This window comes from Caretta caretta, chromosome 4 (assembly GCF_965140235.1).
Source record: "Caretta caretta isolate rCarCar2 chromosome 4, rCarCar1.hap1, whole genome shotgun sequence".
Classification (NCBI taxonomy): Eukaryota; Metazoa; Chordata; order Testudines; family Cheloniidae; genus Caretta; species Caretta caretta.
Window position 1 is genome coordinate 51,089,810 of NC_134209.1, and position 14,578 is coordinate 51,104,387.

The 14,578-nt window shown below is 38.8% G+C and overlaps 1 protein-coding gene across 12 annotated transcripts in view; it reads left to right on the plus strand.

Annotated features, from left to right (window-relative positions):
• Positions 1 to 14,578, plus strand: part of BLTP1 (bridge-like lipid transfer protein family member 1) — a 244,333-nt gene that overhangs the window by 166,188 nt on the left and 63,567 nt on the right. For 11 of the 12 annotated variants that reach the window (XM_075127633.1, XM_048847184.2, XM_075127624.1 and 8 more), the window contains 5 exons: positions 617 to 667; positions 4,312 to 4,518; positions 4,674 to 4,912; positions 9,710 to 9,954; positions 10,971 to 11,076. In XM_075127633.1, the coding sequence (XP_074983734.1) occupies positions 617 to 667; positions 4,312 to 4,518; positions 4,674 to 4,912; positions 9,710 to 9,954; positions 10,971 to 11,076 (848 nt within the window). The remainder of the gene's footprint in view (positions 1 to 616; positions 668 to 4,311; positions 4,519 to 4,673; positions 4,913 to 9,709; positions 9,955 to 10,970; positions 11,077 to 14,578) is intronic. The other variant, XM_075127625.1, reaches the window with a different exon arrangement.

Here is a 14,578-nt window from a genome sequence, read left to right on the forward strand (position 1 = left end):
TCTCTTTATATTTGAGTTGCAGAGCACTACAAATAAAATTACAATTTTTCATAATGTAAATCACTGTCACGCCGTTTCTCAATGTTAGTTGGGTAACCCTCAGTATGCTACTTTGGCCTTTAAAATATGCATAGTGATGAGATGACTAAGGAGACTGTCTCATGTGAAAAGTCACTCATGTCTCATTTTTAAAAATAATTCTTGTCAAGTTCTCTCCACTATATAAATTCTAACTAAATATTGCAATATTGTTTTCTGTACTAAAAACCTGTATTATTGATATTGTCCATACCCAAATTGCTAAACATACATACATATTTAACAAGTGTGAATAAAAGCTCTGAACTGTCAGCCATGTAATACTTTAGATGATGGCTGAAATTAATGTTTCTGTTCAATGCAGTGTCTCTGATCTTGCACACAGAAAAACAGGGATGCAACAAAATGGGAAAAATTACTAAAGTTTCTAAAAACCAGTGTCAACTTGTTAAAATTTAATATATTTTTAGATAATTTGTCATATTGTGGGTTACATATATTTAACTAATTTTGCATGAATGTTTATTCTTTATTTGCTTTTTGTTTTTCTTGCTTTCTCTTCAATCTTCATCTGTAGACTGGAGGATTTTCCTACATCTCCTACAAGCACAGCCAAACAAGAGTTTCTGTATGTCATATTATTATGTTTAATGGACTTGCAATTAGCATTGTGTTGTGTAGTTAAAGGCTGCATTATTACTGTGTTTGAGTGTAGCCAGTTGCTGCTTCATAACATTCTAGTTTAATAAACAATAAACTCTAAATTAGTTAGTATGGTCCACTAATTATATACTAAGAAAATTTATGGGTGTTCATTGAACAGTCTACCCTTTTGCCCAATTGTATGCACTGTGCTATAGTTGCTGAAGAACTAGACTGGTTCTAATAACTATTAAAGCCTAATTCTTTGGCCGTTCTTTACGCTGCTACTATATGTTTTAATGATATGAAATCGTGCTGATCCAGGTAAGAGAACAGGTTAATTAGACCATTCTTATCCCACTGTGGGCCTGCTCTTATTGATTTCACTGTGCATTTTTTGTCTTTACTTATCTTATTCTTGCATCTAATAATTAAATATTTGAAACTATAAGTACACATATTAGTTATCTTTAAAAGATACTGTTCTATTTAAAACGTACAGAACTTCCAAATCCATTCCCTAACTTGCACATGTACAGGGGACCCTGTGCCCGTGAGTCTCCCCTTCCCATATAGAAATGGACTATGTTTTCTTCATGTTCACTTTCTCCCTTTCCCCTGCCCTCAGATCCAAAGAAGGTCTTCCACAACTCTGGGACTTCACACCAAGAAAAAAGGTTGGGGGTGGGAAGTAGGCTAGTGGTCAAAACTGTTAAGTTCTTGTCCCTCATTGACTCTGCAGACATCCGGGCAAAAATGTAGATGTGGGCAGAAACTGTATTTTCCAAAACAGCTACTTGGTGGGGAGTCCCTTCTTACCATTGATCAACCCCACATACCTTTGCGGGGACTCTGGGGCAACTACCGTATGCAGAAGTCTGTGGGCGTGAGGGGTGGGGATAATGCTGTGGGATACAGACTTGGCACAGAGCCTTCATGTAGATATCATCTGGCCTTCTGCTGATTTCTCCTTTCTAATCTCTCCCAAGTTCTGTTGGGTTTGGGGGCTGGCACTGTAGCCTGTTTGATGGTGAGGAAATCCTTCCCATCTTTTCCTTCTTCCTCCTTCTCCCGCCCAGTTTAACTGGTTCAGGAAGTACTGCAGAATGGAACCTTGGAGCAATTTTCTCCCCTTCAGCCTACTTCCACAGGTTTTCCCATAGAGCTATGAGTTCCTGTTTGCCAAATCACCTTCCAGCTGTTCCCTTTTAAAATGACAATCTATAGAACTGATCCAATATGACAAAAACTAGTACTTGAATGAATTATTTGGTGAATAGCTGCAGTGTTTGTTTAATAACATTTGAATAATATTGAGCTAGCTCTAGTGCTATGTATATTTTTTTTGTTAGATGTATAATGCTTGCTAAGAATGAATAGGATGGTGTTTTAAGTGTTCTGAACCCCTGCTTTCCATGTTGGTAGCATCTTAGAGCAGACACTTATAGTAAGATACTTTAATTAAATGAAAAATTAAGTACTTGCCCAGGGAGCACAGTTAACTTAGTTGTCAGATTTAAAGGAGGTCTAGATTTGTGAGTTTTGAGCTTCGAGTCTGGAACCAGTGAAATGTGGGTTTCTGTCATTTAATTTAATTACATTGGCTCTGTATTTGTTTTTGTGATTTCCTCCCCCTCCCCCCCGCCCCTTTCTGGTACATTAGCTTAATGTTTTTCTTTAAATTGTATTAGAAATACTGCTCATGTTTCAGCACCAAGACGGTGTACATTCAGATGTTGTTTTTAAACAGGGAATTTTTTTATCATAGAATCAAACAGTGAATATTTTAATGCTGACTATGACACTTTTTCAACAAATTGTGTAGTGGATGATTGCGTTGGCGTCTTGGCATAGATTGGGGAAACTGCTTCAATGTTCCTTCTTGCTGAGAGTTACACTGATGATGACTGAACAGCTAGTTTAGTCAATATTTTGAAACATTGATGTAAGGAATTTATTCTGGGCTGACTCGCATCCTTATGGTGCTGGAGTGTTGAGTGGTTGTGGGAAAGACATAGGTAGGGAACATAATTCTGTCCCCTGTTAATTTCTGCTTGGAATGAGATTTACAGGAACGCTAACATAAACAGAGTGGTATTTTTTTGTGTTGGCCACATGTGTTTTATATTTTTTAAAAGCTAGAACAAAACACACACATCCAATTTTGAAGGAAAGCATATTTGCCTAATACTGTTGTGAAAACATTAATGAACAAATTGGGACTTTTCCTCCTTGGAAGTGTGTCTTCCACATTTCTGTGAGAGCACCTTATAATAAAATTAAACAACCCTCTCTACCCCTGAATTTTAATCCATGACAATCTGGGTCCCTTAAAGCTGCTGCCTTCCTTCTAGCCATGGGATCCTGAACAAGAACTTGTTTCAACTCCCAGCAATATCTCTTCTTAATCTGATAACCTAGTGTTAGAACAGATGTTTGGAAGACCTATGACTGAATTAGAGTGACACAGTTCTCTCCTGCTGTGAGCAGAAAAAACACTGCCTTTGTTGTACTCCCACCTCTTGGGTTCTTTGAGCTAGCTGGGCCTTTGGCATAGTGTTGGAGAATAACACTTGAAATAACTTTTAATTACTTTAACATTTCCCCTGGGAAGATAATCTACATAAATACTATGAGATCAGGTTGCCCAAATATTAAATCCCATTTTTCCTCTTAACTTTATCATTGTAATATTAATACTGTGAAGAATATTACAGTTATAACCCTTAGAGAAAATTGCTGCTCAAATCATCTGAGCTGAAAGTTGAAAATTTCATTCTATACTAATTGGCAAACTATGTTGCTAATATATTGCCTCTTCTAAATTATATTCCTATCATATGTATTAAACCCTAATAGTGTATGCCATAGTACTTGAAATCTTGTCTGAGTAAAATTCCAATAACTGACCACAAAGATGAGAAATAGTCATGGATTTGTTGTTCTTTATAACATGGTTGTTGAAGATGAAAAACACTGGTAGAATTACAAACACATAGTGCAATTGTGTTTCTTTCACAGCTGTATTATATGATGACACCTTTGAAATTAGTGTAGTTTGAAGTTTACATTTGTGAAGTTAGGGCTATTTAAACTTGAATATTCCTACACCAAAAAAGCAAATTGTTTGCTACATATTAACTGCAAATTGAGACAGAATCCTGTCCAGTAGTCTAGTAGTTGTTAAAATAAAGTCTCTCTGAGTAGCTGTCACTATAGAGGATTGTTTAAAATTCTTGAGGAAAAAATGAGGATGAAATAGGTGAGATAGAATCACAATTGTGTTCATTGTATGTATAGTGTGTGTATGCAGTCTGTGTGTAGTCACAAATTATCTTATATTTCATTCTTATAATAGTTGAACAGACATTTTGCTATGCATGCCTTATAATTTTGTTAAATGTAATAAACAGCATAAACTGGATAGTTGCTTATACAGCATGTACTGCATCTGCGTGTGCATAAATAGAAACTAAGTAGGCATGTATATTGTTTATAAATTGCTAATACAAGTGTATTCATCTTAATACTCAATGATTCAGCTAATTTGTTGTTAAAAAGCTATGTCAATGTATATATTTATATATTTTGAGAAAAGGATGCAAATAACCATATTTTGTTGTTTGTTAGAACTGTAGTCAAATGCAGTATTGCCAAATCACAGGCTCTTTATAGTGCCCAACGAGGATTGAAAACAAATAACGCTGCAGTGTTGAAAGTGGGAGCTATCAGCATCAACATTCCTCAACACCCTGCCACTCTACACAGCATGATGGTGCGCAGTTCTCACCAGCTTTCCAAACAGATCTCAGACCTCATCAGGCAACCATCAACAGCGTAAGTTTTGCTTTATTTGCCATCCTGTATGGACCTATCTTACTTTCTGTCCTCTTATGGGCTAATGCTGCTCTGTGGGAGAATCGGGCCAACACTGTATAATGAATGCATTAGGATATCTAATAGTTGTTTCTCGTATCTCTTCTTCTAAATAGCCCACAGCCTCCAAAAGAAGATGTTGCAACTCCATTGCCCTCTGAAAAGACACCAACAAGTGTTAATCAGACTCCAGTTGAAACCAATGAATTTCCACAGCTGCCAGAAGGCTTAGAGAAGAAGCCCATAGTTCTTAAATTCAGTGCCATGATAGATGGTATAGCTATTGGAGCAGCACTCTTGCCATCTCTAAAAGCAGAATATAAGATGGGAAGAATGAGAAGTCACGGAATGACAGGTAACCATGGGCGCTGACTCTGACGGAAAAATATTAGCGGATGCTAACACCCTCCGGTAGACAAGCTCCCCTTCCTCTCCCCTGCCCTAGACTTGCCAGTGGCCCTGCCAATCAATTCCTCCTCCTCCCTCCCAGCGCCTGCCACCTGCAGTGGATCAGCTGTTCCACGGCGTGCAGCAGGCACTGGAAGGGAATGGGAGGAGCGGGGAAAGGGTGCGCTTAGGGGAGGGGGCAGAACAAGGAGGAGCGGGGGCAGGAAGAGGGGGACATAGTGGGGATTTGAGGGAAGTGGTGGAGTAGGGGCAGGACCTGGGGCTGAGTTGGGGTTGAGAAACCCCCAGGGACAGCTGGAAGCCAGTACTCCGTGAAACTTTGAAAAGATCACGGTCACTTTTTAATATTGATTTCACTAGAAAAGATCAAATGTGACATTATGGGTTCCTATTCAGTTTTACGGTAATTATACCTTTTTAATCCAGTTGCTCTTTGTTTTTCCTTGTGGCTATGAATTTATATGAACAGGTTAGTATGAGAGAATTTATATTAATAAGGAACCAGAATATAGTAAAAATCAATCCTGCAGATATGACTATTTAGTGTATTAAAATAAAATAGGAGGCTAGTTCTAGTAGATTTTCTTATAAAGATTAATTGCACAAGGCATAGGCCAGTGAGGACAGATACAAAGATCTGGAATTTTTGACCAAGTGGCTGCAACTTCATTAATTCCATAACAGGATAATTTCTCAGGCAACCTGTCCTAGCAGCAGTGAAACCAGAAAGAACATCAGTGCTCCTACCTTCTTCCTATTGGCTGTGCATATCCTGAGCATCACTGTCCCAGGTCTTAACAACTCCCTGTCATAGTCTGTTTTACCCCAACGTTTATCATGGCTTGCAATCTAGAACAGCTTACTGCCTGGGAACCCCTGATCTCATAGTGATGGCTCAGGTTTTTCCACAAATCCAACCTCTTTTCCTGAGAAAACTGTGTTGATGCCTAATTCTTAAGGGAAGAATGGAGGCATCCCAAACCCACCCAGGCTCTGTGATTTTTGGGAGAACCAATCACAACCATTATCTGCCTTGGTGGAAAGTGAGGTTTGAAACCTCTGCTGCCAGGACCTACTAGACAAAGCTGTGATTCTGTGAAATAAAAAGCATATTAATAAACCAAACAGAATTCATACTGATTCATCAAAAAGCACTGTTGTGTACGCTAACTGCAAACTGACCACATAATTTGCACACCAAGAGTGGAAAATATATGAACACCACATCTAGAAGCGTGAAAGTTACTGAAAGGTAAGTAACCCATTTCTCCAGTTAGGTGTCAACATGTACGTCATGTGCAAGAGATTGGAGTGTTTTGAATAGCAGTGTCTGTTAGGGCCATGCATGTGTTCTGTGCCACCGTGTGTTCCTGTGCAACAGCATAAAAGGCAGAGCAGCCAGGACCGTCCCTCAGTTCCTTGTTACTTCCTACGGCATCAAGACAGAACCTAACAAGTATCTGACCCAGTACTCCTGTGAGCTCCAAAACCTGTGTTTTTGTGCCTATTGCTACCCCTTATGATGGATTCTAAGCAGTCAGATTTGAAACCCTACCTATCCTGTGACTGCCTCATCCCCCTCATAAATGGACACAGTTGATGATTTTTCTTCTTGGGACAGAGCCACATCCTGGACAGGTGTTCTGTGTGCCAGTTGTCTCCTTAAAGATTCTCAAGTCCAGGTACGCTTGGCTCAAATTACAGTTGATAGAGAAGTCCAAGCTTTTGACCTTGAGGAGATGCTAACAGCTACACTGGAGTCAAATCAGTTTTGGCCAGCACTTCCACCAAAATCTGAGGCCAGAGAGAGGAGGGAACTGAAGAAAGTCAGTGTCGAGACTGCTGATGCCAATCTCAGCACTGCCAACTTCAGCACCAACAGGTCTGGCGCCTAGTCCCCTGGCACCGAAGAATGACTACAGGAGGCAAGGCAGGATGGAGTACAAACATAGTTCCAAGCATTATGTGGACTCCACGTGCCACTCTTCCAAAGACAAAGCCGCCAAACTCTTTATGATTTCCAAATTGGAGGAGGCCAGCTGGTCAGTCAGTGTGGCACATGGGGATGAAGGCCCGGTGCTGACCTTGTTACTGGGCATGGCAACTGGCACCAGTAGCTGAACCTGTCAAGGATTAGTGTTCCACACCAAAGCAGAGGCTTGCACTGAGGCCTACACCACTCTTTGGCCCTCCATTTGAGGAAGCATACCTCTCATCACCTTCTTCGACCTACTCATTCTCACTGTCTCAGGTAGAGATCACTCTCACCTACCATCAGAGAATGTTGTGACCCTAAGCAGGGTTCTGGAGGCTATCCATTTTGAGCTCCACTTCTAAGGAGATGTGAATGGCACTGGATCAGACAACATCAACCCAGTCATTACCTCTGTAGCTTACTGCTCTGTCTGTATTGGCCATATTGGGACCCACTGTTGCATATGTCCCAGAGCAGATCCCCCTCCCATGCCTCAAGGAGGAAATCCTACTCCCCAGCAGCATCAATAGATGGCCACCCAGAGGCTGACATCGGCATCTAGGAGTAGACAATAATGAAGGGAGAGTAACAATATCAATCCCCATCTCAGGAATCCTCATTGTTGCCAGATGAAGTGGTGGCAATTGTCCCAGTGCCTGTGGTTGATGACACTGGCTTTCCAGGACCTCCTGTCCTAAATCACAGAGACTCTGGATGTTGAAACCACACTAACCTAGGAGAGGTCTCTTAAGCTCTTTGATATACTGAGGTCAACAACCCTGGCCATGTTTGTCTTCATGATCAACAAAGACATACTTACACTGGTAAAGGGTCTGTGGCAGACCTCTGCCATTCTGCCCCCCACATCTAACTGAATGGAAGAGAGGTACCAGGTGCTTCCAAAGCACTTTGAACACTTGTGCATACACCCAAATGCTGTCTCTGATCATGTTGGCAGTCCAAGAAAAGTCTGGGCCACAAAAGGACCCTGAATAAAGCTCAACTTCTTCAGGATATATTCCTCCGCTTCATTGCAACTTTGCATTACAGATTACCTGACCATGTTCTGATCCATGTCCACTTGTACAGCAGTTCTGGCCACCGTTTAACCTTCTTACGCTCTCCGTCAGTTTATTCCTGTTTTTCTGTAGGATTTTGAACAAGAAGAGGGAGGCTTTCCCAGATGAGTAAGTTACATACAAAGGAAAAGGACATCATTCAACTCCCAGAGCAAACAGCCTGAATATCCTCCATGGAGAAGATCTTGATGCTCCACGAGATGGCCATCTTTGTCCTTTGTTCACCATGCACAGTCACAGAGTCAGCACGTGTGATGGGAGTATTTGGCTCTAATGTGGCTCCCGTCAAAAGCCTGCCAGCACTTTAAGGAACTGTCTTGCCCCTCTCCAACACTCTTGGCCCTGGTCTACACTAGGACTTTAGGTCAAATTTAGCAGCGTTAAATCGATGTAAACCTGCACCCGTCCACACGATGAAGCCCTTTTTTCCGACTTAAAGGGCTCTTAAAATCGATTTCCTTACTCCACCCCTGACAAGTGGATTAGCGCTTAAATCAGCCTTGCCGGTTCGAATTTGGAGTACTATGGACACAATTCAACGGTATTGGCCTCCGGGAGCTATCCCAGAGTGCTCTATTGTGACCGCTCTGGACAGCACTCTCAACTCAGATGCACTGGCCAGGTAGACAGGAAAAGAACTGCGAACTTTTGAATCTCATTTCCGGAGACTGTGGGAACTGTGGGATAGCTACCCACAGTGCAACACTCCGGAAGTCGACGCTTGCCTCGGTACTGTGGAAGCACTCCACCGAGTTAATGCACTTCATGCACTTAGAGCATTTTCTGTGGGGACACACACACTCGAATATATAAAACCGATTTCTAAAAAAACAACTTCTATAAATTCGACCTAATTTCGTAGTGTAGACATACCCTTGGTCTACTGTCACAACAGACAAGTGGGTATGGACATTTTGCCTATGACTACCCTATTCATTTCCACAGTTGACCCTCCCCCCCCCCCCAGCCCAGTTGCTCTTCACAAGAGTAACCTTTCTCACAAGAGCCTGTTGCAAAACACAGTGACCTTAGAGGGAATATCTCAGGCGTAAAGAGAAGAGGCGGCTTCTGCTCATAATATTTCCTTATCCCAAAGAAAACAGGGGTCCTTTGTCCTTTCCTAGACCTCAGGAGACTGAATAAATATATACACCACCTCAGATTCAAAATGGTGACACGTCAGTCGTTCCATCCAAGATGCGCACTTTCACATAGCCATTCACTTGGCCCATAGGAAGTACTTGAGATTCACAATGGAGCCAAATCACTACTAGTACAAGATATTGCCATTTGGACTCTCCACAACACCAAGAGTTTTTTAAAAATACCGAGGAGTGTTAGTATATAGAGTTTTGTGGTCCCTGATGAGATGAAACTGTTATGAATGAATGAGGTTGTCTTGAGTTTATTTTCACAGGTTATCAGTACAGATACAGAGTTGGGTTGTTTTGACTACCTTAACTATGCATTTACATAGTTCCAAATGTTTGGATTTTTAAAAAAATTTAATTAGGTTAAAAACCCAAGAAATTGAGAATTAATTGTTTATAACCGTTACATTACTGTGCTCTCAATCTTGCCTCCAGTTTGAGCTTTCATTTTGGTTCCACTAATTTTCTTAACTTCTATAAGTTTGAAATATTTGTTCTTTCTGGGCCAACATTATACATACTTTTCTCTTTCTTGACAGGTGCTCAAACAAGGTTTACATTTGAACTTCCAAATCACAGATTACGATTCACATCAAAAGTTTCTGCCACTGATATGTCTACCATTCCTCCTTCAGCAAGTCTTAATCTTCCCCCTGTCACTATGTCAGGCAAATATGTCATGGAGGAACATGACACCTATTCAGATCAAATATGGAGTATAGATGAGCTACCTACTAAACAGGGCTATTATCTACAAGGGAACTATTTACGTTGCGTGGCTGAGGTAGGCATTGAAGAAAGCCAATTTCTTTGTTACTTCAATTAAGTTTCATACAGTATTTTTATATATATTCCTGTTTGGCATGCTTCCTAAACTCCTTGGTTGGTATTTGCTCTCACATTTGAGACTTCTGATGATCTGTATGCTTCTCAGAGAATTCCAACATGCTGCTGTGTTTTTGTACTTCCCAATCTAACCTTTGCTGCTTTCTGCTTCCAGACACATCTTACCAGTGTAGAGATTTAGCCTTGGTTTGAATTTACTCTAAATGTGTTACTCTGATTAGTAACAGAATTGTGTTTCTATTTTCCATTTAAAATTTGACTAATATTAGGAAGTATTTAAATTTAAAGTTTTTTACCGAACTTGTTTTCAATAAAGTTAAAGAATACAGAGCATGGTAACAGTTGTTAGAAAATTCCCAGTGTAGAAATAATATTTCTTAAAGCATCAGAGTTCAGAGTTAATAACTAGGTTTATCAGGTATTGCACATATCAGTAGTGTTTTTCTTCAAGAGCATTTAGAATAAAGGACCTTGGGAGTCAGGACACATGGCTTCTGTTCCGAGTTCTGTTAACAATTTACTATATGACACGAAGCAGTTCATTTAACTTGCTTATGCCTTAGTTAAGCCTTCTGTAAAGCTGGTCAAATTATACTTACCATTTGGACGTTACAAAAAGCTGAATGAGCTTTGCAATTCTCTGTTGTTGATAATTCAGTACTGGTATTCTGCCTTTGCTCCTATTATAGTAGTTGACATAACGCACTTTCCCCCTTATTTATTGTTACTTACTTATAATCAAAAAATTATACTAGAGAAAACTGTTCCACATACAGTGGCCACAATTAAAAAATCATTGTTTACTAACAATAATTACATCAATGTATCTGACATTATGTGCCATTGTTATGCTGTATTCTGATGCAGTCAGTATTTAAAACAGTATTGCATTGACCACAGATATCACACCTATATTTTAAAATTTTACAAAATAATCTTCATATTTTCTGGCAGGTTGGTTCCTTTGAACATAATCTCACAACTGACCTTCTAAATCATTTAGTGTTTGTACAAAAAGTATTCATGAAGGAAGTCAACGAAGTCATACAGAAGGTGTCAGGTAAGATGAACTACCTGAGGATTTCACTAAAATTTTAGCTTGAAGACTTTTGGTGCTGCCTAACATATCTGCAATCTCTACCTGTCCCATGTATGCTGTTCTTATGTCACCAAGAACACCACCACTTTCTGGTTCCACTGTAGCACAGTAGTAGTATCAGAGGCCAGCAACACAAGGAAAAGAAGTTTGGTTAGGTAGAATTGTGGCTTTGGAGAACATTGTGGGTGACATAGTTAATCTCTTTCTTGAGTCACTGGAGCTGCCATGCAAGGGTGCTGTCTATTAATTGCAAAAGTAATTCTACCAAACAATCCACTGAACGTTAGCGTCTGTCTGTAACATTGCTTTCTGTCCAGTCAGATCAGCTTGCAGCTTTGTGAAAGTTTGCAAGAGAAAAATAGCATTCACTACAAAAAGTTAGTGGAGGATTTTTACAAAGCTATATAGAAGGACATTTGATCAGGGTTAGAATGGTACAATTTGTTGTTTGTGGTAGAGTGGATAGGAAAATTAGTTTCAGAACCACATTTGTTCTTATTATGTAAAATACTGTTTTTAGTAAATTATGCTTATTGGGTAACAAATAAAAGTGTATTAAAACAGATCCTTAGCTGGCATAGCTCCATTGACTTTCTAGGGCTATACCAATTTACCAGCTGAGAATTCTACCGCATGATTGAAGATGAAAAGCAAATGTGACTGTAATCATACAGTGACAGTTTATCACAGAAGTGTTTAAATTTAGTGAAGGAAAGCTTATTTTTCCAAAGGCCGAAAGAAATAACATGAATTGATCTGACGTGAACCAACAATGAGGAAACCTGAGAGCAAGTGACTATATATGAATTGGATTAATATTTCTTGTAGAGAAAAGTTATGGGAAAATACATCCCATTAGAACATTACATATTTCTGTAACACACTTGCTTAAATTGAAGAAAATTGGAGATATTGTCCACAGTAATAATTGGAAAATGGGTAGAGAAGTGATCTGAATAAAAACAAGTTCAAAAGCCTAATATACAAGTATAAATTAAAGTGGCACAGAAGATTTTTTTTAAAATGTAACTAAATTAAGAATTAATGAAAAAATAAACTAGAGAACTGCATGAGAAAAAAGAAAAGGAAAGAATTAAATAAATAAAATCTAAGCTGTCTATTGAAGAATCTAGAGGCAAGGTAAAAAGCCAAAATAAAACCATCAGGCGAATAAAAGGAATAGAAGGTCCATAAACAGGCGTGTAGAGGGCTTGTATATCTGTGGAAAATAATCTTACAAAGAATAGGTAAGTGAAGAGTCCAAAAGAACTAAAATATACAAATAGCTGTTTTTAATGTACTTTTTTTAGTTTAGTTTTGTTGGGTTTTGTTTTGTTTTGTTTGTTTAGAAAGCTTTAAGGAAAATATAGAGAAGCAAGCGGACATGTTATGAGAAAAAACAGTTGCAAAGACCCAGAACAAAGGGTAACCAGCAAAATAAGGACCAAGTGTCTGACAGCTAAATATATATAAATATATAGGTCCAGATGAGATTACCTCAAGAGAGTTTAAAGATCTAGTGGAGGAAATCTCAGAACCTCTGAAAAGAAATAAAGCATGCAAGTCAGGAGAGGTACCTATCTTTAAGAAGGGTGGGAAGGAAGAACCAGAAAAATCATCAGCTTGTTGTTTATTCCAGGCAAAATATCTCAGCATATAATAATCGGTATGAGAGTGTCTGGAAGAAAAAGCTTTAATAATGATCATTATTCCATTAAAATAGCTTCACAGTGAAACTTAGAATATTAAAATGAGAAGGCTTCTCTGTCTTCACTGATGTTCAGTCTCCTCCCAGTTTACTGTTATCTGTGAATTTCATTAACATGCTGTTTGTTGAGTCTTCTAGATTGTAAGTGAAGCTGTTCCCAACCAATCCAAAGTCTTTTTAAAAACATTGGTATTACTATAATAGATTTTTGTATTGCTGTCTATCACAAGGCCCTAATCAGGGCTAGGCAAACATAACAAAAAGATGGTCCTTGCCATTAAAGAGCTTGTAGTCAGAATAACTTGAGTAAATTACTTGAATGTTACAATAAATGTAATAAGTGAAGGCGGTGGCTGTGGTGTCTCCTTAGTATTTTAAGGCATTCATTTTAGTGGCACATTATAAACTTAAAGTAATTAGATGAATACCAGTTAGAACAAATTAAAATACCATGGAGAAGAAGCTGGTTGATGAGCAGAGAATACAGAGCAGTCATATTTCCAAGTTGAGAGCAGCATTGGGTTGAGCACTGGTAGTGTCAATTTTGGCTCCTTTATTCTTTAAGATTTCCACTGATTCTCAAGAGGAAGGTATAAATTCAAGCATGATCAAGTTAGCCCATGACACCAAAATTAGAAGGGTAAAAAATATACGGGAGGATAGAGAAAAAGTGAAGTGGGCTTCATTCGACAGGATGTGATTCACAGCTAACGGATGTGAAGCACTACATCTCAGGGAGGGAATAGAGCTCATCTTAGAAGGGGGGAGTTTGAGGGGGACTCTACTTGCAATCAGTAACTACTTTAAAAAAAAAAAATTACCTGGATGCCACAATAAAAACTACTTCGCTGAAATACCATTGCAAAAATAGCCTGAGCTCAGTGTACTTATTGAAAACTAGGAAGTTATTCTTGCCACTCTTCAGACCCGCAGTGTAACCACCTCTGGAACACTATACTCAGTTGTAGTCACTAGAATTGGGTGATATTTTTAAACTGAAACATTTTTGGCAAAAAAAAAAAATGCGGTTTCAGCAGCACCAAAACATTTAACAAGTTTGTGTTGATTTTGCCAAGTTGTTTGAAACAAAAACCAAAAACTATGTCATTTTGATGTCTTCAAACTGAAATGTTTCCATTTTTTAATTTGAATTTTGTTTTGAACTTTCCCTTAATTTTATTTTTAAAATTAACATTAAAATGCTCAGTATTGCAATAAATCGTTTTGTTCATCCCAAAATTACTATTTTTTTCAATTTTTCAGAATTGCCAGTGATCCAAAAAATCCATCTAGCTCAGTTCTATTAGTCACCAAAGTTTAGAAAGGATATTGAAAAGCAAATAAGGGTATCAAAACTAAGTGGAGGATGAAACAGTCTGTGAGCATGTACACCAAGTCACTTAAAAATTTAAAAAATCACCACATTTCTGCATAATTATTTTAAGTTTGAGTGATAATAGAGATTTGAAAAATTGGAGTTGCAGGGGAGATGGAATTCTTTGTGCTACTCCAATAGTAACCCCTTTTTGTCAGCTGTGGTGGAATATTGATAGACTCTACAGAAGATACCATTGTGTCCTCATCCGAAAGGATTGTTTCTTTTATTTATAACCAGAAGTATATGTGAGGTGGGGAGGAGGGAGGCCAAAGTAAAGGTTTAAAAACATGTTCCCAAGGACACCAAAAGATTTTGCAGAGGACTCCTTCACACTCACTCTAAAGTAACTATTTGTTTTTAATCCACCTTTTTGCATA